The 24,442-nt window shown below is 41.6% G+C and overlaps 1 protein-coding gene across 4 annotated transcripts in view; it reads right to left on the bottom strand.

Moving 5' to 3' along the window:
• The window catches only part of SLC4A7 (solute carrier family 4 member 7), a 152,172-nt gene that overhangs the window by 61,255 nt on the left and 66,475 nt on the right, over positions 1 to 24,442 (bottom strand). For 3 of the 4 annotated variants that reach the window (XM_090046492.1, XM_090046495.1, XM_090046493.1), the window contains exons 2-5: positions 23,037 to 23,118; positions 6,449 to 6,592; positions 1,661 to 1,799; positions 618 to 778 (exon numbers count right to left, since the gene is read on the bottom strand). In XM_090046492.1, coding sequence (XP_089902618.1) covers positions 618 to 778; positions 1,661 to 1,799; positions 6,449 to 6,592; positions 23,037 to 23,118 — 526 coding nt within the window. The remainder of the gene's footprint in view (positions 1 to 617; positions 779 to 1,660; positions 1,800 to 6,448; positions 6,593 to 23,036; positions 23,119 to 24,442) is intronic. The other variant, XM_090046494.1, reaches the window with a different exon arrangement.

The raw sequence follows: 24,442 nt of genomic DNA, 5'->3' as shown, positions 1-24,442 counted from the left end.
GTGTTTGATATAAATATACTATTTATAATGTCATGATGCAACTGAAAGATAATCAAGTGACGCATTCAGCACGTAAGGCATTGTCTGCATGTAATGGGGGAAGTCAGCTTCCCAACAGAGGCAACTGAGATGACCCTCCAGACAGAGGAGCTCCAGGTATCAGAAAAACAAGAACTTCCTGGAGAAAGTGACACATCAGCGATGACATTCAACAAAACTACAAATCAAGGAACACTGAACAAATATCAATAGTTAAGATTAGCTGAGTAGAGGTTACAGGATCACAACATAAAAATTATCCATAAAATGTTCTTCTGATGAAGCGTAAATTCCTGCAGAAAGCTGAAATGCAGCATACAACCATACGTTAAAATAAAGCCAACCAACAGGTCTGATCCCACCACCTCTAATCAAGAGAGACTCCCACTCAAATCGGTGACACCCATTTGAATAAATTTTGAAGGATCAGATCCTGGAAAATAAAGAAAAATTGTAGCAACTTGTAAATATACCACTTCATGTTTTGTTGTCTTCCAGAATATAAGTGTGTTAGTTTTAGATTACATCTTACATCAAACTTTTACAACCTGAGAATTTTTTTTCAAAGAAGTGCCAACCTGCTATTTCGTCTAGCGTGTTTGCCCTCATGTCCAACATAACCGTCCCATTTAGAATACAGCTTCTCAGTTCAAAGAGACTGTGCAGAGACAGAGTTGCCACGTATGGTTTGCTCCATCGATCACCACCATCTTCAACATCCTCTTCAAATTTTAGCCACCTAAAATGGAAATAGCTAGGTACTCATGTTTCTGCTGGGAGGACTACCTAATGAGCCCCTCTATCCATGTACCACAGAACAAACACACATCCACTTGCATATATCCTCCTTCATTCTGTCGTATGCTCCCTTTACATCCCTATGCTCTGAGCTCATTTTTCCCTATCATCTTTTCCCATGCTGAACTACCTTTTTCATGCTGTTCCTTATACATGAGACAACGTGCCTGTATCCAGGCACCAAGCATGATTAACCAGATTGCCTTCAAACAACTACTGGATTTATAGCCATCAAAATGTAGGCTGCAGATTTGGAGTCCAAATCTAAACTAAAACATGATTTTAAAAAGCAGCATGCCTATCTACAATGCTTTGTTTTTAGGTAGCATTTATTAAAATTATGACAGCTACAGAGTTGAGCATTCAGGCTGGAAAAATGCTAGATTCAGAGGTCTACATAAACAAACAGACACTATGCAATCGTGGTAGTGTTGGAATGATGCTGTAGCTGTGATGATCCAGGAACGGTACAAGGGAAAAGGATATTTGTGGGTGGTATCTTTTATTGGACAAACTATATGGTTGGAACAGACTTAGACCAGGTTTCAAATGCAAGGTATTCTTCATCATTACGAAGAATGCATTCAAAAGCCGGTCTAAGTCTATCCCAAGCATGCAGCTGAATTGGCCCACTAAAAAGATCTCACCCACAAATATCCTTGCTGCTCATGGTATGCAATTTTGTAATTAAACACTATAATACATATTCACAAGGAGGCCATTAAACTCTACTCTGGCACTGATTTCCCAGGACAATGCAAAACGTAACATGGTTGTGGGGCAGGGAGAAAAAAAAAAAAAAAAATCAATGTTTTGGGATTACCTGGCTGTTTCTTTCCATTCACATTCTCCCCCATCTCTGAAGCAAAGTTCATCCATTTCAGTGAAGAGATCATGAGGAATGTGTTCTTCATCATCATCCTCAGTACCCAGAATAAACTGCACTCGTTGGGATGGGGTATCTTTACGGAAATAAAACAACAACAGTTCAATAAACAGTACAAGGTATTAACTGCTTAACCAAGTTGCTGCTCTGGGCATGCACAAGAGGAATTGCAGGAGTGAATATATCTGTCCTATTGTACTGTTGGAGCATTCTAACGTAAGCTAATAAAACTACTGATATCCTGTAACAGCTAAAAGGTTAAAAGAAATATGGTATCAGAGGAAGCATTACATTTTTCATGTAGATATTAGATTTTCTACAGTTTATAGTACAATGGTCCTCTGACTTTGATTGGAACAAAAATAATATGTGCTATATTAAATAATAGGCAAATCAGAATAGTCTGTTTTAAGCACTTTTATTGGTTGTAGTTGCCTACATTGCCACACAGAAACACCCAGTCTGCTTCTCATGAAGACTTGTCCTATAACTACTAATCTGCAAGAAATTCATAAGTTAGGTTGCACTGAAGGCTAAAAACTGAATCTGTGTATTCTACATATTCTCCTGATCACTCATAAATACAGCACAAGTGATCAAGAGAATATGTAGAATACACATTCATTTTTTTTTACTCTTTGAGAATCCTCAAAGACAATTCTTGAGAGAAAAGGTTCTCCAAATTAGAAGTTTCTATTAATAGTCTTTTTTAAAAAGATGTTTTTCTTACAATAACCAACATTAATTTGCATTTAATACACAAAGTTTAGATAATTCAATACAAAAACCTATATACAAAAATATTAAGGCTGAAACCTACATAAGAAAGTCTGTCTGCACAAGCTTAATGCAATTCCACTGAGTACGTGTATTATGCTACAGCCTTTAATTGCATCAGTCTAATTTACTGAACCCTATTCAAGCCCCACACTATTAATTTTCTCATGGGTTTTTCTAGTGGCTCACCACTACTAAATGACTATTTCACAAACATCATGATGATTCTGGTGTCAATGGATGATTAAATCGAGGCACAGACTAGTGTTAAACAAATTAATTCTAGCATCCAACTGGGAACTGACTGATCATTTAGAAATCATCAAGTGTAACCCTTCATATGTTTAAAATACAATTCCCAGTGACCTCAGTTACAGCCAGGTGTGCTCAGCATGGCTGCAAACCCAGTCCAAGAATCATAAGCTGGGTGTCTACAACTTAAAAGTTTGGTTTAAGTAATTTAATTAACAATACTTAGGAGCTCTGGATCTGGCAAGGGTAGTGTACAGACATCTAGAGAGCATTCAGCTTCCCTAAACCATGAGACAGTGAGGAAAAGATTGTGTGACCACGCAATCAAAGACTATCATAATGCATATGTACAAGGGAGAGGAATTAAATGTTGCATTTTTGGGTGTTCAATTTTGGAAGGAAGCAAATTTCATCATACAACTGTAGCAAAATCCCCAGTTTTTGTTTGGTGGGGGGGGCGGTTCTTTTAAAGTGTATTTCCTCCCCTTCCCCAACCATTTCTGACTTGGTCTCCTTCTCTATTCCCTATGGATTAAGTACAAGCCAGCCAAGATGTAGGATAAGCTTTAACATTTTATTTTAAGTACTAAGTTTTACTTTTTTCCCCTCTGCAAATAAGTGCCCTGCTATTTTGATATGGATATCCACTGTTTTAAGTGATAATTATTATGTTTGTATTGATTTTTTTACTGCTTTTATATTATGTGACTACTGTTTTAGGCCTATACATGTAAGTTAGCACAAGTCATGTCAAATTTCCATCTTGTAATGTCAAGCCTCCATCCTATCCTCATGCTCAGTTGTGTAATCTATGACTCACACCTACCCCTCCTATGCAACTTGGTTCCTGAATGAATGGGTACGAATGAGGGTGCTTGAGAGACAATGGCAGTAGGTCTAAAAATAGCTCTGAATGACCAAACTATCAATACCAATACTTGGACCAACAACCTAGCCCTTGGAACCACCCTCAGCATTCAAGAAACAAAAACCATGAGACAACCCACCCTTGTGCCAAGGCTGCACATGCTCAATAAGAACACCTGGAGCTCTATGGAACAGGACTGACCTTGCCTGGACAGGCCCTCCCACAGGAGATCAGAGATAGTCTACCCCATAAAAAGGAGTAGTGAAGACTGACTCCTTGGGATGCCTTCTCCATCTGGACCAGCACCATGCCACACCATCTATCCACCCAGAGGCCCTGCCAGCAACCCCCCTCTGGACAAGACCTGCTGGACAAGGACCCCTTTCCAGCCTGGATAGGCAGCTATCACCCCCTACCCCTTCTTCAGCCAAGGACTTGGACTCTGCTTCTGTTCCCTACCTGGACTCCAACCCTTCCACTGAGTCTTTCTCCTGCTGCCACTGTGAGTGTGTGTGCATACCAGTAACTTCATGGGGCTGTGTAGTGTGTTGTCTGTTTAATAAGCCTGTTATTTTGAAACCCCAAGTTGGGTTTTTGTCCGTTTCCTGACTGTTTCCTCCTTGCCACCACTTATCTGCCCCCCCCCAAAATCTCTAAGCTGTCAGCCTGTTTCCAGCCCCAAGCTCTCAGGTTTCTGCCTCTCTCTCTTTCCTAGCCATCTCCTTGCCACCACTTATCAAGAGAATAACCAATATCATCTATCTTTTATGTAGACCTACTCAAGAAGGGAATATTACAATGGGAGTTCACCAGCGGGTTTAAGAGATATTACTGATATAAACTGAGTAGCGAGATTCTTTTTAGACGCATTCTCCACCAGAGCCAGGAATGAAACTGAACAGGCACACACTTCTGTCCATTCCTCCACCCCAAGCTTGGACCCTTCTGGCTCATCCTCTGTAACTTATCCCAACCCAGTCTATACTTCAACAGTGATCTCTTACTCATTTTCCTGGAATAAATGTGGAAGATCCATTCAGGGAAGCAAAGGAAGGCATGATTTTCTGTATTCCCTAGATGTGGGAGCAAACAAAAGTAGGTTCCCCCCCACCCTAGTCAATGAAGGGGGAAGTGAAATGAAGAAGTGAAACCTAGAAATACTAAGTGTCCCAGGACATGACCTTCAGACACTGAAGCACACTTATGAATGCGATAATAGTTCTCAGATTCTATATCTGAGAACCAGATTTTTCTTTATGTGACACTACACAATTCTGGCCTGCTTCATCTTCTGTCTTCTTTAGGTGAGATCCTGCACCTGACAAAATTCATTCAATTCAAAAACAGATTGACTTCCCTGATACCATCTGTTTGTGACTGTCCCAAATCCAAGACACTCCAGGAATCTTATCACTCTGCATTTGATCAGTGAAATTGTCCAGCAAGAGACAAATGCACTTCCTTCTTCCCTATTCTCAGTATTATTGCCACCATTCCTAGGAGGGCAAGTAAAATCAAATAGAATTGACCTATGAGATTGCTGATTTCTATGAGAATGGAAGGGGGAGGGGGACACAACCAACAGGCTGTTGTCCGTTTGCAAAACAAAGAATTGCCTGTGAAAGGTAGAATCAGGATACTTTGAAGAAGGCACCTCTAAGAACATCCTAGTTTTATGCAAAGCCATATTCTGCTTGTGTCCAATTCCCTGACACTAGAAATAGGTGAGGAAGTCCACTGCATTACTGCAGTCTGAAAAAGGATGATTTCACAGCTTTTTCACTGTTTGCTGAGACCTAGACAAAGCTACTCCTGCAATTTTTTAACAGCTCTTTAAAAAGGTACCTTTAGCATCTAAGGTTCTTGCCGCTGCTGCAGCAGAAAATGCTGCCTGAACTACCAGTTCCTGCTTGGTGGTGGGGGGGAGTGGATAAAGAAGAGCACCTCCAGGAAACTTGGCACCCACGCAACAGCTGTCGCATTGCATGGGTACAACATGGTTCAGCAGGGCATTGCGTGCCATCTGGGAGCTGTGGTGGCTCCACCTGTCAGCCAGAGCCCAATCACCACTCAGCCCCAGCTCCCAGACAGCACGCAGCACCCTGCCGAGCTGCACTGCACCTGTGCTATGAGGCAGCTGCTGTGTGGGTGCCAGATGGCGGGGGGAATCCCCGCTGTCCCCCACTATGTGGGGGGGGGGGGCTCTGCCACAAGCCCTCAGAGGCCCTGATTGTTGCTGCTACAATTTTTGAGTGAGGGGCTTTCCCTGCCCCCCCCTTCAAGTGCCAGGAGGCTGGGGCCAGGCAGGGCAGCCATGGTGGATTCTCCCATGGCTCCCCACACCCAAGGGAGAGGAAGGCACAGCCAGAAGAGCCACGAGAGAATCTGCAGCCACCTGGTGGTGCCTGCCTTTCTCCAGCCAATCCAAATCTCCCCAAATCTTTTCCAGATAGATTCAGACCTTTTAATGGGTCTCCTGATTCAATTCAGATTTGGAGATTCAGCCACCAAAACGGGCCGAATCTTCTCCAGAACAAATCAGACACTGAAGCTTTGCACGACCCTAGTCTTTATGCCAAGAGGAACAATTAAGATGGCTTATTCTGACCTCCTATCTAAAATGAGCCCCAATCCTTCATACATATACACATATCCCAATAGGTAGTGATGTAAATCCTAGTACCAAAATATTAATAGCAACTGCCCCTAAATGGATCCCAAGTATTACTACGTTTTTAAAACAGCAAAAGGTTTAATATCATAGACTGGCTATGTTTATCATATCTTAAATCATCAAACATTCAAACAAGGAAAAAAAAATTTCTTACCATATGATGGAGACTCACGACCATCATCTTGGTCTGTTTCCTTATCTTTTTTTCTTCTGTGATGCCTATGTCCACGATGCCTATGACGTCTACGGCCTGATTTTCCAAATGGGACATGTAGCCCAATGTACACAGCTCTATGGCCTGTCAGAAAGAAAAACAAAAGGATAAAAGGAAATAATTGAAATGTCAGAATTTCCTGCCCAAATTCGTGATATTATCTCAAAAAGACGAGCCAACAAGTACATCTTCATTTTCTGTTTGTTGCAGGAGCTGCAGAATCACCAACTTTGGATTTCCTTAGAGATATCACATCCTTATTGCCCCAGTCATGGAACGCTATTTCCTTGCATGCAGGGCTCAGGTAGTCTTGATGCTTAAAACTGGGACTGAGTGCTTAACAAACAACAGGAAGGATGCCAAGATCATTCCATAATATGCTCTTTTTTTTTTAAGCAATAGTATGGCATAGAAAAGTCATGTATAACATGGCTCCCTCATTTTGCCAGCTGTAAGGCATAAAAAAATCCTGGCCACAACAATAAGGTGGGGATCAAATAAGGATTGCTGGCAATGTTACTTACCTGGTATACCAAGAACACTTTGACTGGGAAAACCAATACCTGGTAAAGCAAATCTATATAAAGGCAGTCCTACCCATCAATCAGATATTGGAATCAAATTCTCTCCAACTGAATCACCCCCTTGCAACTTCTCAACCCTTGTTTACAACATAGTGGCCTGACTTTTAGGGGTGTTATTTATTTAACTGACTTATTTATTTAACATGGGTTTTGTAGCCTAACTTTGGACAGACCTTAGATGAAGCTTTAGACAGACATGCATTTAAAAAAGCTGTCAGCAGCTCAGTGTGCTTCAAATTGGCCAAGAAGGCATGAAGCACTTCAAAAAGGTGTTCCTCTTTTTCAAGGGCCATTTATGAACCACTTCAACCATTTCTTGATTTGCTGCTTTGGCCACAAGTGTTTGCACCCTTGCTTCAATGGCACTTGAAGTACTTCAAAATAGAGCATCTGTCAAAGGCCTCCATTTGAAAATTTTGACCTATAACATCATACAATCAATACAAAACTTCACCCCCTTTACATAAGCCATTTATTAAAGTTTAAAATAATGTATCCTCAAATCAGTACATTTTAGTCATAAAATAAGGTTATAAAAGGAAAATAAAAATGCATCCACTTTTACTTCCAATAGCAAGTTATCCTTTAAACAACTGGTGATTTTTTCCCGGCTCAAATGGGGCAAATGAAGGAAATTCGCAACATTATGAATAGTATTCTTGATATGAGACTTAATGGAAAATTCTGTACATGTAATAAGCTTTTCAATGCCTTCTAAAACAAATCTATGGGAAAAAATTAACTATAAGCATGGGTATTCTCAGGGAAGGTTTTAGATTATACTATTTAGAAAGGTACTACAGAAGGCTGCCTTTACAATGGGAACAGGAAGTGGTTTTTCTGGCATCATACAAACTCAGCAGAATATAAGGGGTCAACAGAGGTCTGTATATGCATCCCAAATCCATTGTGAAATGCATCAAAGTAGTATTTTTTAACTTTTTACATGGGTCAACGTTCTACTATAAGACAGACCACCACCACTGAAATACAACAACAAAGGAATGAGACCGCTTTTGCTAAGTACTGCTTCTAAAGAATGTATCAAAATTTAAGACCACAGCAGTTTAGGACCCAATCAGTGGTACTGCTTCAGCGATACTAGGCATCTGAATTAATCTAAATTTAACCAATCAGGATTCCTTTCTGAGCTACAGGGTCCAGCTCTTGGCATGCTTCCAAGATTTTAATTAGGGCTAACTGAATCCAAACCTGATCAATAATGCAAAGGAATTATGTAATCCACTCAAAAAATTACAATTCATACACACAATTTTCTTTCAAAATTTCCTTCCACAAAAAACTAGCCAGGACCTGTGGAAAAGCTAAAACTTTCCCATCTGAACTAAGTATAGTAACCACTATGCAACTGCTTGCCTTTGAAATGCTGAAGTAATATAAACTAATTAGCAGACTGTGTATACACTAATATCCTGTTTTCAACATCCAGAATGTCTTCTAACATGTTCTAGGCCCACAACTTCCTTGACTGCAGCCACAATCACTCTGAGCACACATGTCAATCTATTTATACGAACGTGCACAGTTTTGAACATGCAAACAGGCGCCTACAACAAGTTTACAAACTGGAATTCTAAACACAAACAGGGTATTGAAAATTACTGAAAGAACTACCAAACAGGTCTTAATGCAGAGACAACAATTTATTTCCTCGTGCTGTGATAGTTATCATGTAGATGAATTAGTGTAGCTTGATATGATATAGTTTATACATACTGGCATTATGAAAACTATTTTTAGTTTGCTTTTAAATAGAACAACAGGGCCCCTACCCCATTACTAGAATGGGAAGGGGATCTAGAGGCACTTGGCCCTTTTCTCCTGCCCCGCCTCCTTTCCCCGCTCTTACCTTGCTGTGTTTGCCAGTGCATCCCTTCCCTGGTTCCAGGTCCCTTCCCCCGATTTCCTTGTCCCTTGGTTCTAAATCCCTTCCTTCTCCCTCCTCCCCCCACCCCACTCCCACCTTCTTTACACTTTGTCTCCCTGCGCCTTCTACCCATGTCCCTTTGGTGATGCCCGAGGCAAACTTGCAGGCAGAGGAGCCTGAAGCAAGGACAGCCACCAGGTCCAGGGAGAGGCAGATGACCCAACAGGACAGAAATAAAGGGATATGGGGACCCAGAGCACCCCACATAAGCTCAATTCTCAGGCCAGAAAGAGGCAGAGGCAGTTTGGCTGTGGAAGCCGTTGGGGACAGAACCTTCCCAGACAGGTACAAGAGCAGAAGTCCACACTGTGACAAGATGACTCAGTAGGGATCCCCGAGTGAAAGGAAGGTAGGTGGGCAAACCAAAGGGGTGTGGCAAACCTTGTGCAGGACATTTCTTTGAGCTGGGTATTTTATGTTTGTCATATTTCAGCCAGAGAACTGGTTTGTGGTTGAAGGGGAGGCAGAGGTCTATGAACAGGGGTGATCAGGGACACCCTAAACTTGAAATTCAGCTGAGTGGACAGAGGATGAGGATCAGAGTACATTATGTGGCTGAATGAGGTCAAACCTGCCTGGACTATAAGACAGGAAGGTGGCAGGGGAAAACAAGACTCGAGGTCCATAGCTGCCTACACAGGGGACATTGCAAAACCTGGAATCCGAGGTCACAGGGAGTGACTGAAGCTGAGCTCTGCACCATGGGTCCCAAGTTAGAGGGCTCAGCTGAAGTAAAAAGCAAAAAAGTTAGGCTGGGAGGGAAGCCACGGATCAGACAAACAGCCTACTTCTTCAAAGCATGCCTTATCCTCTGTGTAGCCTGTCCTACTAATTTTTACATCAAGACATGGCAGGTAAGAATACTGAAGTAGGGAGAGAGACTGCAGGCACTAGGAGGCCTTTAAAAGGCAGGTACCCTGTAGTGGCACCCATAAGGAGCCTATAAATGGCTTATACAACCTCTGCGAAAGTTGCATAATTGGGCACAGACTATCTTTTCTTAGAAACAAGTTAAAAGCATAACTGTATACAAGTAATATATCCCAACACTGATATTAGTAATTCTATTAAAATTTAAAATGTTTTACTCATAGGTGAAAAAGAATGTGTGCAAATTTACAGTTTTTTCATAAAAAGTTTTAAATTGCATTTAATTTCACAAGAGTATTTTAGAAGTATGCTCCCCAGTCACTGCTAGCCACAGAAGTTTAATTATGTTGCATGCAATAACCACTTTATTTTAAATATCCCTGTTCCCTACCCAAATCTGAAACTTGTAGTAGTATGACCACTTTCATGACACAGTGTTGCATTACAGGCAGAACTGGTGACTTTTTTTTTTTTTTTTTATTTCTCTTTTTTTTCATTGCATTTAAAAAAAAAAAAAAGCTTACTGCTGTAACTTCCATTTAAACAATGACTCAGTATTTCACTGAAAATCTATTGCTGAAGCTAGTTATAACCAGCCCTAATTATAGGCTAGGTGTTACAGTTAAGACTAGTGGTTATCAACCTCATGGGACTCAAGGTATCTCTTGGGGAAAGTGCCAGGTCTTAGTTTTCACTCTTTTTAATGCAAAAAAAATACAGAAATGTTTCTGTTGCAAAGAACTCAGAAAATGACAACAGGTCAAAATAGATTCCTAGGTGAAATACCTGGGTTTACTTTCTGAATTGCATAGGTATTTGCACACAAAAACAGTGTAAATATTGTGTGGCACCCCTCAGCACCCCTGAAAGGATCTCATGGTAAGCCCAGGTAGTACAGCACTCTCACTGAGCACAAACCTTCAGGAAAGACCAAACATTGGGTGACACTATGAACTCCCTAGCCCCTAAAGAAAACATGCTCAGAGTATATTAGATATGTAAGATACTACCTCCATCTCCAACTGTATACAACTCATTTTGTAGGTTGATGTAAAAGTGAAACTGATTCAAGGCCACCCTTCATGTGGATGGTACAGTGAGTAACTAGCCCCCATGTTCCACGGAGACCAGAACTTGCAGCTAATCCTCCTCCTTTTGCAACAGGAAGAAGACAGAGTAGATTTGTACGCTAAAGATTAAATCAAAGATTCATAAGCTTAGTCAGTCTATAAAAAGGTGCAGATCTACCCTGCCTTCTGCCTGACTTCACACTAATACAGGGAACTACCTCTCTTGAAATGCACATAGAACAGAGAAACTTGAATGCACACAGCTAGCGATAAGCAAAATGTACCATCGCCCAGTTGGATTCAACCCCGTAGTGGTTTTTAGAAGAAAACTCCAAGGCAAAAAAGGTACTTTGTGCAACATTTTGCATTAACTGCAATTATAAATCAGGTTGGCCATTGCAGGCAGCAACCTACTGTTTTCTGGAGCTTGTTCTGGGAAACGAGTTTTTGGTTTTATCAGGCCTGGGAAAGAAGCAGCCACAGTTCAAGCAAAATACAAAATTAGAACCATTTCAGTTTAACATAATTATGTTAAATGAATTTGGCCACTTGAAAGGGAAGCAGATAGTCATCACCTGTGAAGTAAAGAAGTTAACAGAAGGCATTTCCCAATAAGCCATAAAGCCAATAAAGACAAACAAATACAACAATACAACCAAAAACCTGTGGGCTTTGGTATCTGTGAATGGTCCTAAAAACAAATTTACAACTTTATTCATCTGTACTTAGATTAGATTGTGACTACCAACCCTCACCCTCCCCATAAAAGGGTGCTTGAATCCTGACATCTTGTCTCCATCTCTCCTAAATACACAAACTGGTGCAATAAAAGACATTAATTTACCTCGCAAGTCTTGCTTTTTGGCAATTTTAGATAAACAGTTCAAACAGAGAGAACAGAATTATTATATGACCTTCAAACCTTTACTCATTCAAAAAGAAAAACAAAACCATCCCTACATAGACAGTACTGCCAAATCTCAAACAAAGCTTATTAAAGAACTAGCTTAAACCAATAAATCAATAGGATTAGCAGACTGCATTCTACTAAATTTAGTATACAGAACTTCAGAGATGAACATTACTTTATCCAAGCTCAGATACTGAAAATTCTTCCAAAGGTAATTTAGTGCTTACAGCCATTATTATTATGAATAGATTTAAACATCTTTCAGCAGTTTTAAGTGTCAAAAGCACAAGCTCCTTGGTCACACTGAAAGTCAAGTTTGCATAAAATAGGATTAGTAACTGAAATGTAAAATTAACTACATCATTTTTTGTCATATCCTTTGTATTAGAGTTAATGTACCTGATTTCCTGGTTCTCTCCCAAACTAGTGAGAGGGAGGAGGGACACTTCAAAGAGTCTCAGTAAGACTGTTTTTAAAAAAAGAAAAAAGTTGCTTTTGTCTAGCAATTACCATAAATATCATTACTTATGAAGATGTTTCCCTACAAATTATTTATATTTACTGGAAGCTTTAAACACTGAGTATTTGCATATGCATTCTGATAAAAATTAAGTTGATAGATGTGCAAAAAAATAAGTATTACAGCTTAAAAAAATCCTTTAAGATTTGAAAACAACCAAGCTGGATTTAAATTGCAGGCTACTTCTACATCATGAAGTTGTAAGACTAGATAAATACCCTATAGTTTACAAACATGCTGCCTGCCATTAGAGAGAGTGGTACAAGCTTAGTCCAAAAGAGAAGAAAGATGGAGTCAAGATAAGAAAAGCTGCAGGCCTGTGGCTGCCCTCCGAACTATCACTAAAAATAAAACTACCATGGAAAGCATCTGAAACCTACTTTAAACTTCATGCTGTTTTGCAGACTCCACTACAACATCTAACAGGACCAACACATAACAGAAAGACAGGTTAGCAAACCATTCAGCAGTCCAAACTTTGAGTGTCTTTTCTCACAATATTACCATGACAAGACAGAGAAAGTGGACTGGGAAATCAGCTGAAGAACACTACTGAAGAAGTATAGAGAAAATAAGAACAAAGGAAGAAAAACCAAGGTGATTACAGAAATCAGAACAGAGACAAAGAGGATACGGATGTGTTTGGAGGGAGGAGCAACTGGAGTTGAGGGTGAGAGAGTAGACACAGAGTCCAAATCCCTCCTTTTCCACATACACCATGAAGAGCTTTGACATGCCAGCTTTCCCAGATCCCCACTTTGCACTGCCAAGTGGAGCTCAGGAATGTGCAGGGCACAAGCCAGGTTGTGGCTGTTGCCCTGGTGGGTTCTATCCCCTGATGTTAAGTTAGCGAGAGGGAGAGGTAGACTCGTAATGGTTGCAAAGAAGCTTTATTTGGTTTCTTACTTACGCACCACTGATGTAGATGTGGCTGCGCAGGCAGTTACACTTGGTTCAGTCCCGAACAACGACAAATAAAGTCTCTCACTTATGCACCGCTGGTGTGAATGTGGCTGCACGGGCAGATTCCGTCCCGGTTCAGTAGGAGGCGAAGGAAAGAAAACAATAAAACGCTGGATCTTGGTTCGGGTGAGGGGGTAAATTGATAATCAAGCATCCATCCCGTTCCGATGGAACAGATGTAAGGTAAACAGACGGCTCTCAGGTCACGCGAGGGCGAAAACAATAAACCGCTGGACTTCCCAAGAACAAAAACAAGCCGACTGGCAAACAAACAATTCTTGGGACACGGAAGAGGCCGTGGGAAGCTGGCCAGGCCTACCCACTTAGTGGTGGAACTGCTAGCTGACCAAGAGCAATGGATGCTCTGGCCTCCGTGCGGTATCTTTCTGGAGTCTGCCCCTGGGTGGAAGCTCCACCCCAGTCTTTATAGGCCAGATGACAAGCCCAACCTCAAACCCCGATTGGTGGAATTTTCCCGCCAAAATGTTCACAGGCTTTTCCTCAGAGGGACAGGGTTTCCCCAGCACATGGCCAGGGGCCATGTAGCAGGCTGAATAGGGACTTTCCTGGATCATGAGGAAAGTGCTGACGGCACCTGTTGCTGGGCAAAGCTGGCAGAGCCCAGCCGGAGCGTGACAAGGAACAAATCGTAAGAGTGCCTATTTGTTTTCTTTGCACCCAATACATTATAAAAAAAGCACCCAATCAAAGTCATTTTAACGAATGCACTCACTGACACTCCAATTTGATGACTCTAGCATATCTTTAAATCAGTTAGTTATCCAAGATTTGATGGCTATTCAATTATGTTAAAGGTACAAAATTTTACTGTAAAAAAAACTTAAATATGAGGGACACAGGCTGAGAAATACTTTTTAAAAAATGTCTTGTTAAAACTATGTTCACCAATGCATTTATCCAGCATTTAAAACAAACCAAACCATGGGAGTCAAGTTTTCCTCTATAAATTGTATTAAAATACAGATGTTTTAATGAAACCATGGTGGTAACTAAGAATGAACTTGCCACTAAAGAACAGGATGCTGTTCAACAGCTTCTAAAATAAAATACATCTCCTTTGGAGATTACAGATCATTCCTGGTCTTTGACAGTAAATGCCAATATTTAGACAGAACTCTTTTCTGTACTAGTTTGTGGGAAGGTAAAAGGGGAGATAGAAATCAGTTTATAACAAATACTGTAGTTGCAAATCATAACTAAAGGAGAGCCAAACCTGCCTTGAAACTACAATTTGTTTTAGATTCGCTTAGATCAGGGTGGGCAATTATTTGGGCTGGAGGAGAGTTGAGGGGAAAGGGGAGAAATGAGGATAATTGATTGCATCTGGCCTGCCAGCCACTGCCACAAGCCTAAGGAGGGAAGATGGGGCTGGCAGGTGGGACAGCTACTCAGTGTGCTACATCGCATCGCACCCTGTGCAGGCCTGGCTGCTGGAAACTACAATGCCAGGACTGTGCAGCACTAACAAGAAGCTGGGCAGCAAGAGGAGGGGTGGGTGGAAGAGTCTGGGCACCCCAGCCCAGACCCAGCTGTAGTGAAACGGAGCAGCGCAGGGCACAGCCCTCCCTCATCAGGCTTCCGGCAGAAGACAGCAAGCCAGACAGGATCAACTGGTGGGCTGGATATGGCTCACAGGCTGTATTTTGCTCACCCCACATCTTGGATCTTCCCAATCTTCTATATACCATTCTGAAATTACTTGCTGTATCTAATTATTCCCAGTATGTTGGAGATGTTTACTTTGCTCTAAATAATTTGGTATTCTATACTTGTGTTTAAATATATAATCAAACATAACAGAAATACAAAAACACATTTAACTGCATAATGAAATAGACTTTATTTTACATGTTAAATACCTGACACTAGTTTCACTGGAAAGCTTGTTCCTCTTGCTGTACAAACCCTTAAAAGAAGCATTAAATCATAGAGACAATACAGAAGCTTCAGAAATCAGAATAGTTACTACAGTAAGACAGAAACAAGTTAATTTCCACAAAATTAAGTAGAATGACAATGAGTCATTTTTGTAGACATTAAGCCTCAACAACATGGTAGGAGGCGATAACATCAGTAATTACATCCAACAGACATTATTTATGGTTAGTAGAATGAATCTGATGCCAGTGATACAAGTCATGGGGGTTCTGGCCTGGTAGCTCCCACCTAATGTTTGGGGCTCAGGGCCAGAACCAACATTTCATCTGTGAGAAGAGCCAACACTTGGCATCTTTTGGAAAAGGAATTTGTCTGTTCTCCCATATCTTACATCAGATAAGGGAGGGCTGGGCCCAATTATCCTGCTGAAGGAACGGATTCTACTCCAGCCTGCTGCCTTTCTGTTAGTCTCGAGACAGAAAGCATGTCTACCAGAGCTTAGTTCTGTTGGAGGAAAGAGCCACACACCAGTCAAAATATGGGACAAAAAGGACTAAGATTTTAAAAATTCTTGTTTGCAAATTAAAGAATTGTGAAAAAATTTTGAAAGGGCAAGATGTAGGATTTGGAATACTGGGGCCCCCCTCTACCTCCATTGTGCAGGTAAAAGGTGTCTGGTTTGCTGCAGGGCTGGCAGCGAATGCGTCTCTGCCCCTTCCCTCCTGCACCTCCTACCCACAGCTCCCCCACACGCCCTCTATGTCCCTGGCTGCAAGTGGTGCAGGGCTGGCAGCAAGTGGTGCATCCCTCAGTTGATGGGGCTCCTGGCCACACATTCAATTAATGGCATGACTAGAACAAGCTACAAAGTTATCACACAAAAAATGTGTAATACCGTCAGAACTTATTGCTTATTTTATCAAGCCATGAATAGGTTGAACATGCAGCTGGGTCACAACTTAAGGCATGATTAACCAGTTAATCACACCTTAAGTGCAACATGCAGGAAGGGGGCCCAATCAAGAATATATACAGTGTTTAAAAAATAAGCGGGTTTTATAGATTTGATAGACATTAGGGCTGGAAGGGACCTCGGAAGATCGAGTCCAGCCCCCCGTCCAAAGGGCAGGAAGTCAGCTGGGGTCATAGTATTCTAGCAAGATAAGCATCCAATTTGCTCTTGAAGGTGTTCACTGTAGGTGCTCGAACCACCTCCAATGACAGGCTGTTCCAGACCTTGGGGGCTCAGATAGTAAAGAAATTCTTCCTTACGTCCAGCCTGAAATGGTCTTGTAGTAGTTTATGACCATTCGACCTCATCATCCCTTGGGGTGCTCTGGTGAACAAACGTTCAGGTGAACAAATGGGTGCAGACGCAACCCATTAGCAACACTATTGGCAAACTTTTTTTCACAAGCAATAAAGGTTCCCCCCTTTTCCCCTTCCAAAAAGGAAAAAAACTACTAGACAAGATGGTCAAACTGACAGGAAAGCAAGAGCGCATGTGAGCACACACTAGCGAGAACTACAATCTTAACACAAAAAAAGAAAAGGGACTCTGACCCTTCAGCATACCTTCTGCCGATTCCTTACAGAAAGGGTTCTTAAGAGAGTATCATACTTCAACTCTGCTTTTGTTTGTTACAAGGGGTTGCTTCTTTTGGGCCCTTTTTTGAGACTAAAGACTTCAAAGACTTACTGCTTGACAATCCAGTGAAACACCCTATGCTGCCCGTCTAAAACTCGGCACTATAATACTAACATTTTATGTCCCTCTCATGTTATGTCCCTATACCACCCTTTTACTTAAAAGGTCATAAATAACTACAACACACTGTTTCATTACTTCAGTTTACACTGTTCTGTACAACTTGTTCTCTATGGAAAATTTAGGGCAATTTATGACATACCATTTAAAGGGTTGTGCTTTTCTTAAATAACTGCTGCAAATTAAATGCATCTAAAGATTGAATATTAAAAATGGTAAACTTTTACAGGCTAAAAGATTCCTAAAAATCAGCAAAGGATTCTATTACCGCTTACAGTATAAGTTCTACCTATATCCAGAAGTTTGCATTTCAGTATCATAAACGCGATTTCCATTTGCTACCAAGAAGACACATTACTAAAGTTGCCAAAATTGTTACAATTACTTCACAAGTCTTTAATCCTACCGATATAAACACAACTTCCAGGGGGGAAAGTGAAAATGGAGAAGACAGCTGGCAAGAAGAGGGATTCAGATAAAGAAAACTCTGTTACAATTAGTTAAATAAAAACTTAAGAGTTTAAAAAGATCACATACCCAGGATTATGCGTCACTTAAAATATTAACCCAACTTATAATAACATTGCAAAAGGAAGTCTGAGAATAAAATAGCTACTGAACCCTCTTTAAAATGTGCAATCTGCTTCTTGGATTTATGCCACTGAAAATTACGTTAGAAACAAAAGACTCTTTACTGAGGTTGTATCTGGAACCAGACTACTATTAAACAAATGTAAATCTCAAATCTTTGCCTTTTTAGTTGAACTGGGTAATTTTAAAGATTGTAGAATAAAAATATTCTATCTAAAAATGCCTGCAACTCAAGGTAAAAACCAAGCCAAGCATTTGCTGTTTAAATTGCAACAATATACTATACTTACTCAAAATTCAGGATGAGGTCTGCCCACACCTCAATCACCTGGGGGGGGGGGCAAAGAGGAGGGCAGGGGAAGCCTTATCCTGGATCCAAGTACCAGCTTGGGGCAGGCAGTGGTTCAGCTCTGCCTTTGGCTCCAAATTCAGTGCAGATGCTGGAGCTGAGCTACCAGCTGTGTGGGCCAGGGTAAAACGTGTGGCAGGGAAGGGTTGTTGGGGTGGGGAAGGGGGAAAGCACATAGGGAAAACCCATGGTGTGCAACCTGGGTGGAGCACAAGCAAAACCACACAGCCTGCCCTCCCCCACCCACCCTCACCCAGACACTTACCCCTCCCTCAGCTGCATAGCTGTAGGTTTGGTTCTACCTCCAGCCCTAATCCAGGTCATGGCTGGAGTTGCCACGCAGACAGTAAGCAGCAGGGATGAGGGGAAAAGGAAAAGAGGAGGCAGGCACTAAGGCAGGGTTGGGAAGAGGAAAAGGAGAGAAGTGGCAAGGGCTGCAGGCAGACAGAAACAGGTGGGGGGGGGGAAGCAAACAGCAAATGGCAGGTAAGGATGAGGGAGCAAGAAGGGGGGGAGGGTTTAGCCCCACTGCTTTGGGGAGATAAATTCAAGACGCCCCTCCAAATAGATAGAGATATAGATACCTCGACAGAGATAGAGATATATCTATATAAAGGGCTTAGTCCATCTGTCCGTAATTCTTGTGGGGCATGGATCCAGCCAGTGCTGCATCAAGAATGATGGGTAGGGCATGGCTCTAGCAGAGTTGGGGGGGCGGGGAAGAGGGGGAGAGGTCGGGGAGCACGCATGGCCAGATGCAGAGCAGCAGCAGCAGCAGCAGCAGCAGCGTGGGGTAGTGGGTGTTGGGGCAGCTGTGTGCAAGCTCCCCGCCCCCCCCCACCCCTTCTTGACAGACAGTTTGCTAGTATCAATATATTAGTGGCATTTCATTTTAAATCATGGGAAAAATGCAGATTTGGGGTTACTTCCCCCCCCCAACCAAAAATTCAATGGGGGGGAGGGTTTAAAAATCAGAGAAAAACAGGATGCCTGGTTACTGCTGGCTATCAAAGCCATACCAATAGTCTAAGATCTGCTTAAACATTGTTCTCAACAGAAAGTTGCCGAGAACTTTCACGTCACTTACGGTTATTATCCCTATTTATGGTTTCACATAGTTAGGAAGCTAAAAACAAGGTGCTTCCGAAAATTTCACTCCTCATCTTACTGCTTCCACAGAAAAATAGGTATTACTTTATGGCAGTGCCCAATAACTCCAAAATCGAGAGCAGTGCACTGTAGTACGCACACCGTCTTCTCAATGGTCATACACACAATTTGACTCTTCCTTTTGCCACTGTGTTGTCTGAAGCTAGTTTGCGCTTAGCTAGACAGATGTAAAATATATCTCTGTCCCGTTTACATTCACATTTCCACTTCTACAACCGCAGTTGAGTTACTAATATGAACAGTACCCCTACTGGATATGAAACAGTTTTTTCAAACTCAGATTGAGATTCCCCATTTTCCATTCCTGGCTCCACATAACCCAAAATTTATCTTTCTATTTTCTCTCCGTTAGCATCTTCAGTATCAAACAGCATAGAAGCCTGACCTACCAAAAGCACTCAGAAACAGACACAGAAGACAGTTTTGATACCATAGTATCGCTCTACTGACATTACTATACATAGGCTCTACAAGTGCTTAAGTATCAAGGTAAGAGTTTCTGAAGTGCTAGCAACGATGTGCATACATCTGGATAAAAAATGGATGAAGCTGAATGCTATACTACAGTAGGTATATTATGTATTATTAAGCTAATAAGAATTAAACTTATTTCTGGTCATGTTTCAACTTCCTACAGCATCATACTTGGCTTCTCAAAAATTAACAGTAAACATAAGCACAGGGGAAACAGAGAAATAGCTAGAGGCTTTAAAACATTTACCTGGAGAATATGCTGTACTTGGATTAAGGATTTATCAGATCTGTAGGAAAAAGTTTCCCCAGCATCACAAATCAATATATTCTAATAACTGATACTTTCTAGGAGCACTACCACCACACTGTTTTCTACAAAAGGGGTTGGCAATGTTTTTGGCCACAGTGCCAAATACATCCCAACCTCAACCCATGCCTCAACTTGGTGTGTCAGGGGCAGACAGCAGAGGAACTGCAAGGGACCCACTCCTCGTTGCTGGCAGCAGGTGTACGCACACCTATGCGCAGATGGCAAGTGAGAAGCCAGGGTTACACTGCAGCTAGGAAGCTGCACACAGCTGCACCATCCAGAGCCCTAACCCAGTTTTGTGGCTAGAGGCGATTACATACATCCGGGGGCACATGGCAGGGAAGGGGTCAGGGCAGCACAACTCCAGCCCATTCCCTGCCATCTGCCAAGAGGCACATGTGCACCGGCCACCAGCAACAAGCTAGATGGGAGCTCTGCCGACCTTGGTGCAGCAGCTTGCAGCCTCCTGGCCACCTGCCACAGCCAGTCAGGGCTTTAGATAGGCCCCTGCCACACACAGTGGAGCCTAGGCTGCTCACAGCAAGCAGCAGGAAGGCCACAAACAGCTACACCGAAGTCTACAGAGCTCCAGCTTGGCTTGTTGCTTGCGGTGGACACTGCCCTGGCTCCTTCCCTGCTGTGCACCAAGGCATGCATACAGCCATCCCCAGCCACGGAGCTGGGCTGGGGCTCCAGGCCCTAGCTGCAGCCTCCCAGCTGCCCGCTACAGCCAGCCTGGGCTCTGGGCAGCTCCTGCCTGCCACAGACCTCAGGCTGTTTGCAGCAGGGCTTGCAGCCTCCCTGCCATTTGTTGAAAGCAGCCCTGACTCTGTGGCTGGAGGCAGCCGCCCAAAGCCCAGGCTGGCTGTGCTGTGCGGCATCAAATGGCCTCACATGCCATGCTCTGGCATGAATGCTGGGGATTGCCAACCCATCCTACACCTTTCCATACCCCCTACAAAATGTAAATATATTCATTTAACCTCCTCTAATTATATTGGTTAAATGATTAATCAATAATGCAGCAGCTGGGGGACAGCTGCTGCTGGGAGTCATTCCAGAGCCCTTTCACTGTGGGGAGAGGGGGAAGGATCCAGGCCCAGCCAGATAGCACAACCCATGTGAAGCCCTGTGCTGGGAGGCAGGGATCACCTGTGAACCAACAGCTACCCACTTAATTGGCAAGTCATTAGCAGGGATCCTGGTTTTCTCCAACTTAAAAAAAGCTCTAAAGGAACCCCAAATCCAAGTTTTCCCATGATTTAAATGAAACACCACTATATATTTTTAAAACTGAAAATTGGGCATTTTTTTAAAAAACAGAAAACTGGATGGGCATTAGGTTGCTTGCTATTTTCCTTTTAGGCTATGGGTGCTAGTTTCATCTCTCCCTGTTCCCTCCTCCTTGTCCCTCCCTCCCTCCTGCCTTCTCTGCAGATTCCTGCGGGGCATCACACATCTTTCCTTCCCCCCCTTCCCTGCCAGACTACACCCACACAGAATTAAAAGATAAATCAGTAAGCTAACTATCACCACACTTATCAGTTAAATGTTAGTCATTTAACCTTTCACATTCCCTATCCCACACCACATTTAGCTCAACAAAATTACTGTAATAAAATTAGGGCTATGAATGCTGATAGCACACTGCAAGTTCACTTATGTTTCAAGTAAAACCAACTGGTATCTATTGAAAAAGTCCACAAAATTATGTTTTCAGAAGGCAGGCCTATATGTAATGAACTGAATAAGTAATAATAACTAATTTGTGGGCCTATCCCATCGCATTAATGCAAGTGCTTGTTCAAAGACAATTCATTTAAAAAGAAGAGTGTTGTAACAAAACTAAGCAAAGAGATGCATTTTAGAAACACGGAACAGAGACAGAAACTAAAACAAAAAAACACAAACCAACTTATTTTCTACCAAATGGTAACCCAGTATTATTAAGGTCTTAAAGTGCCACACAAACTAAGTCTCAGGATGCTCTGAGGTGGAGCATTATTCCCATTTGGCAGATTAACCAAGCTGAGTATTAACCAAGTTTCTGTAGATAAACACAGAAGGGGTCTATAATAGACCTGAAAATGGAACCTGAATGGGAAAAAAAGTAAGTGGTCTTGTGTATCCAGTTTCAGGCTGAGCTGCCCTTATGAATATTTTGTAATCTGATATGATCACTAAACAAAACCAACTATTTTATATGCATTTCATTCTTATTTCCAACTCCCCCACAGTATAGTGTCTTCTACCTTTAAATCTGTTTCAACTTTTTTTTCTTTCAGCTTGATTCACAAAATTGTTTGTAGTTTATCTATGTGCAATTTGCATTATTTTCTTGCATCACTTCTACTGTTGTTTCTTTAGTAACATTAATCTGTTAATCTGAGGTGGACACTGGCACAGGAGGAGGCACGATTGTGTGGATTACAAAGATGCCATCGCACCTTTACCTGAACTTGTCAAGGGGCCCTAAAACTGACCTAAATCTTGGCCAGTTTCGCTGAGGGGCAGAGCTCCATACAGAGCAGCAATGAAGAATGGCATACTCTCTCACTAGACTGTAGATTAAGAAGTTTATAAACAGTGTGCAGTCTTGCAATGAGAGCCTTCCTCCATTTTTCACAATCCATATTTTAAGGATATACATATATTTACAGTCCCAAGAGTTCATCCCTCACTTTTCCCACAAAAAAAAGTGAGCTTAGATTCTGTAGCACTCACCCAGGTAAATCTCTCTTACCAAGAAGAATTACAACTGGATTATTTTTCCGGCTCTAGGCCCTAACCAGAAAAAAAAAGTGTAAAAAACTCATTACATTTTCTAGATTAAGACTTTTCTCAAAGAGCAATTTAAGTGATTTTTTTAGAATGGCAATTGCACAGGAAGATTTCCAACCACAGAGAGGAGCACTAATCAGTGTACTAAACAAAGAATAAAGGCTATAAAGAAATCATTAGGCATGGTAGCTTTGTTCATAAAAATTTTACATTGCAATCAATCATGTAAAACTTTAATTACTGTTAATGAGCACTATGTGCTGCACAGAAGAGAGAAATAGGCCCCTTTTAACTCTAAGATAGGGGCATAAAAAGACTTACTCTCTAGTTCTTCTTTCTCAAAGTTTGTGTTGACAGTAGAGCTGGTTTTGCCCATATCCACAACAGCTTCTTCATCATGACCCTAAGAAACATAAAATATGAGAATTGTTTAAAATGCAAAAAATAATTAAAACCCATCAGAACGTAACTGTTTCCAATAATATACGTTATAGCACAGATTATATTGTACACACATTATTTCAGGACAGCCAATTTTTTCCTTTTTTAGCTCCAGAAGCTGCTTTACAACCATTTTCTGATACAGAAATGAAACAGGATCCTCTCCATATGAGCTGGACTGTGAACAAGTTGAGGGGTTTGCAAAAACAGCCTTCCATTTTCAGACGAGAAAAATAAAGATTTTTCCTACCCAGAAAACATTCTACTAGCAACAGGAAGCATCAGTAATTCAAACTAGGTGAATTATACATCAGTGAAAACCCCAAATTCATCTAAATACCAAAAAGGTTTTTTTGCTTCAAGTCTACTAAAACAATTTTACCCAGGCATTTCATACATGGGCATTTTACAACACATGCATTACTCCAGTGAAATCAAAACTAGACACCAGCTATCCTAAAAGGAGAACAAAGCGAATGCAGCTAACTTCAGATCCCCATTTTGGTTAACAACTTAACTTAAATAAGGAAGGTTAGAAGAAGGTCACAGATAACTTGTAAGCCATGGGCTCTTTAAACAGATTTGCTGCATCTTGTTTATAAATTGACCGGTAGCTTTATTGAAAGAAAGCCAAGTAAAAACTCTCTTTATAAAACTAAACTTCAGATTTCCCAAATTGTTTTACGAGGCTCTAAATCATGAACCCTATGGAAGCTGTATTAAAATCAGGTTATGGATCTGTAAAGACTGGGAACCACTGCTCTAGACCAGTGATTCTCAACCACGGTGCTAGCGTGAAGAGGTAACACTGTGTGAGGAGAGAAGCATGGGCTGGAGCCCATCCTCATCTGCTGCTCCTACACCTCCAATGCGAAGCAGGAGGTAAGCACAGTAATACAGATTAATTGGGTTTTGAAGTGGGTGCTGTTCAATTCACACAAAAAACTGTTAGAGAGGTGTCTCCAATCAAACAAAGGGCACCTAGAACCAAAACAGGTTGAGACCCACTGCTCCAAATTGTACCTTATCAAGAAATGAAGTGTTAACATACAGGGATGCAAGACCTTTAGACAAGTAGCACTTTGTATTCAGTGATAGAAGCCTATTAAAAAGATCATGGGTACTGATTAATGGAAAATTCTAGGAATTAGCATTTAACTTGAAGACTGAACTAAATAACTAAAGCTCCGCAGATATAGAGAGATTTCCTTTAAGGGCTTCTCCAGCACAAATTGAAGAGTAGTTAAGAACTAAAAGTCTCTGCAATTCACATTTGTAACACATGA

The sequence above is a fragment of the Crocodylus siamensis genome, chromosome 5 (genome assembly GCF_052110815.1).
Source record: "Crocodylus siamensis isolate JL-2025a chromosome 5, ASM5211081v1, whole genome shotgun sequence".
NCBI classification, from domain to species: domain Eukaryota; kingdom Metazoa; phylum Chordata; order Crocodylia; family Crocodylidae; genus Crocodylus; species Crocodylus siamensis.
The sequence above is the reverse complement of the archived record's forward strand: the minus strand, read 5'-3'. Positions and strand labels throughout refer to the sequence as shown.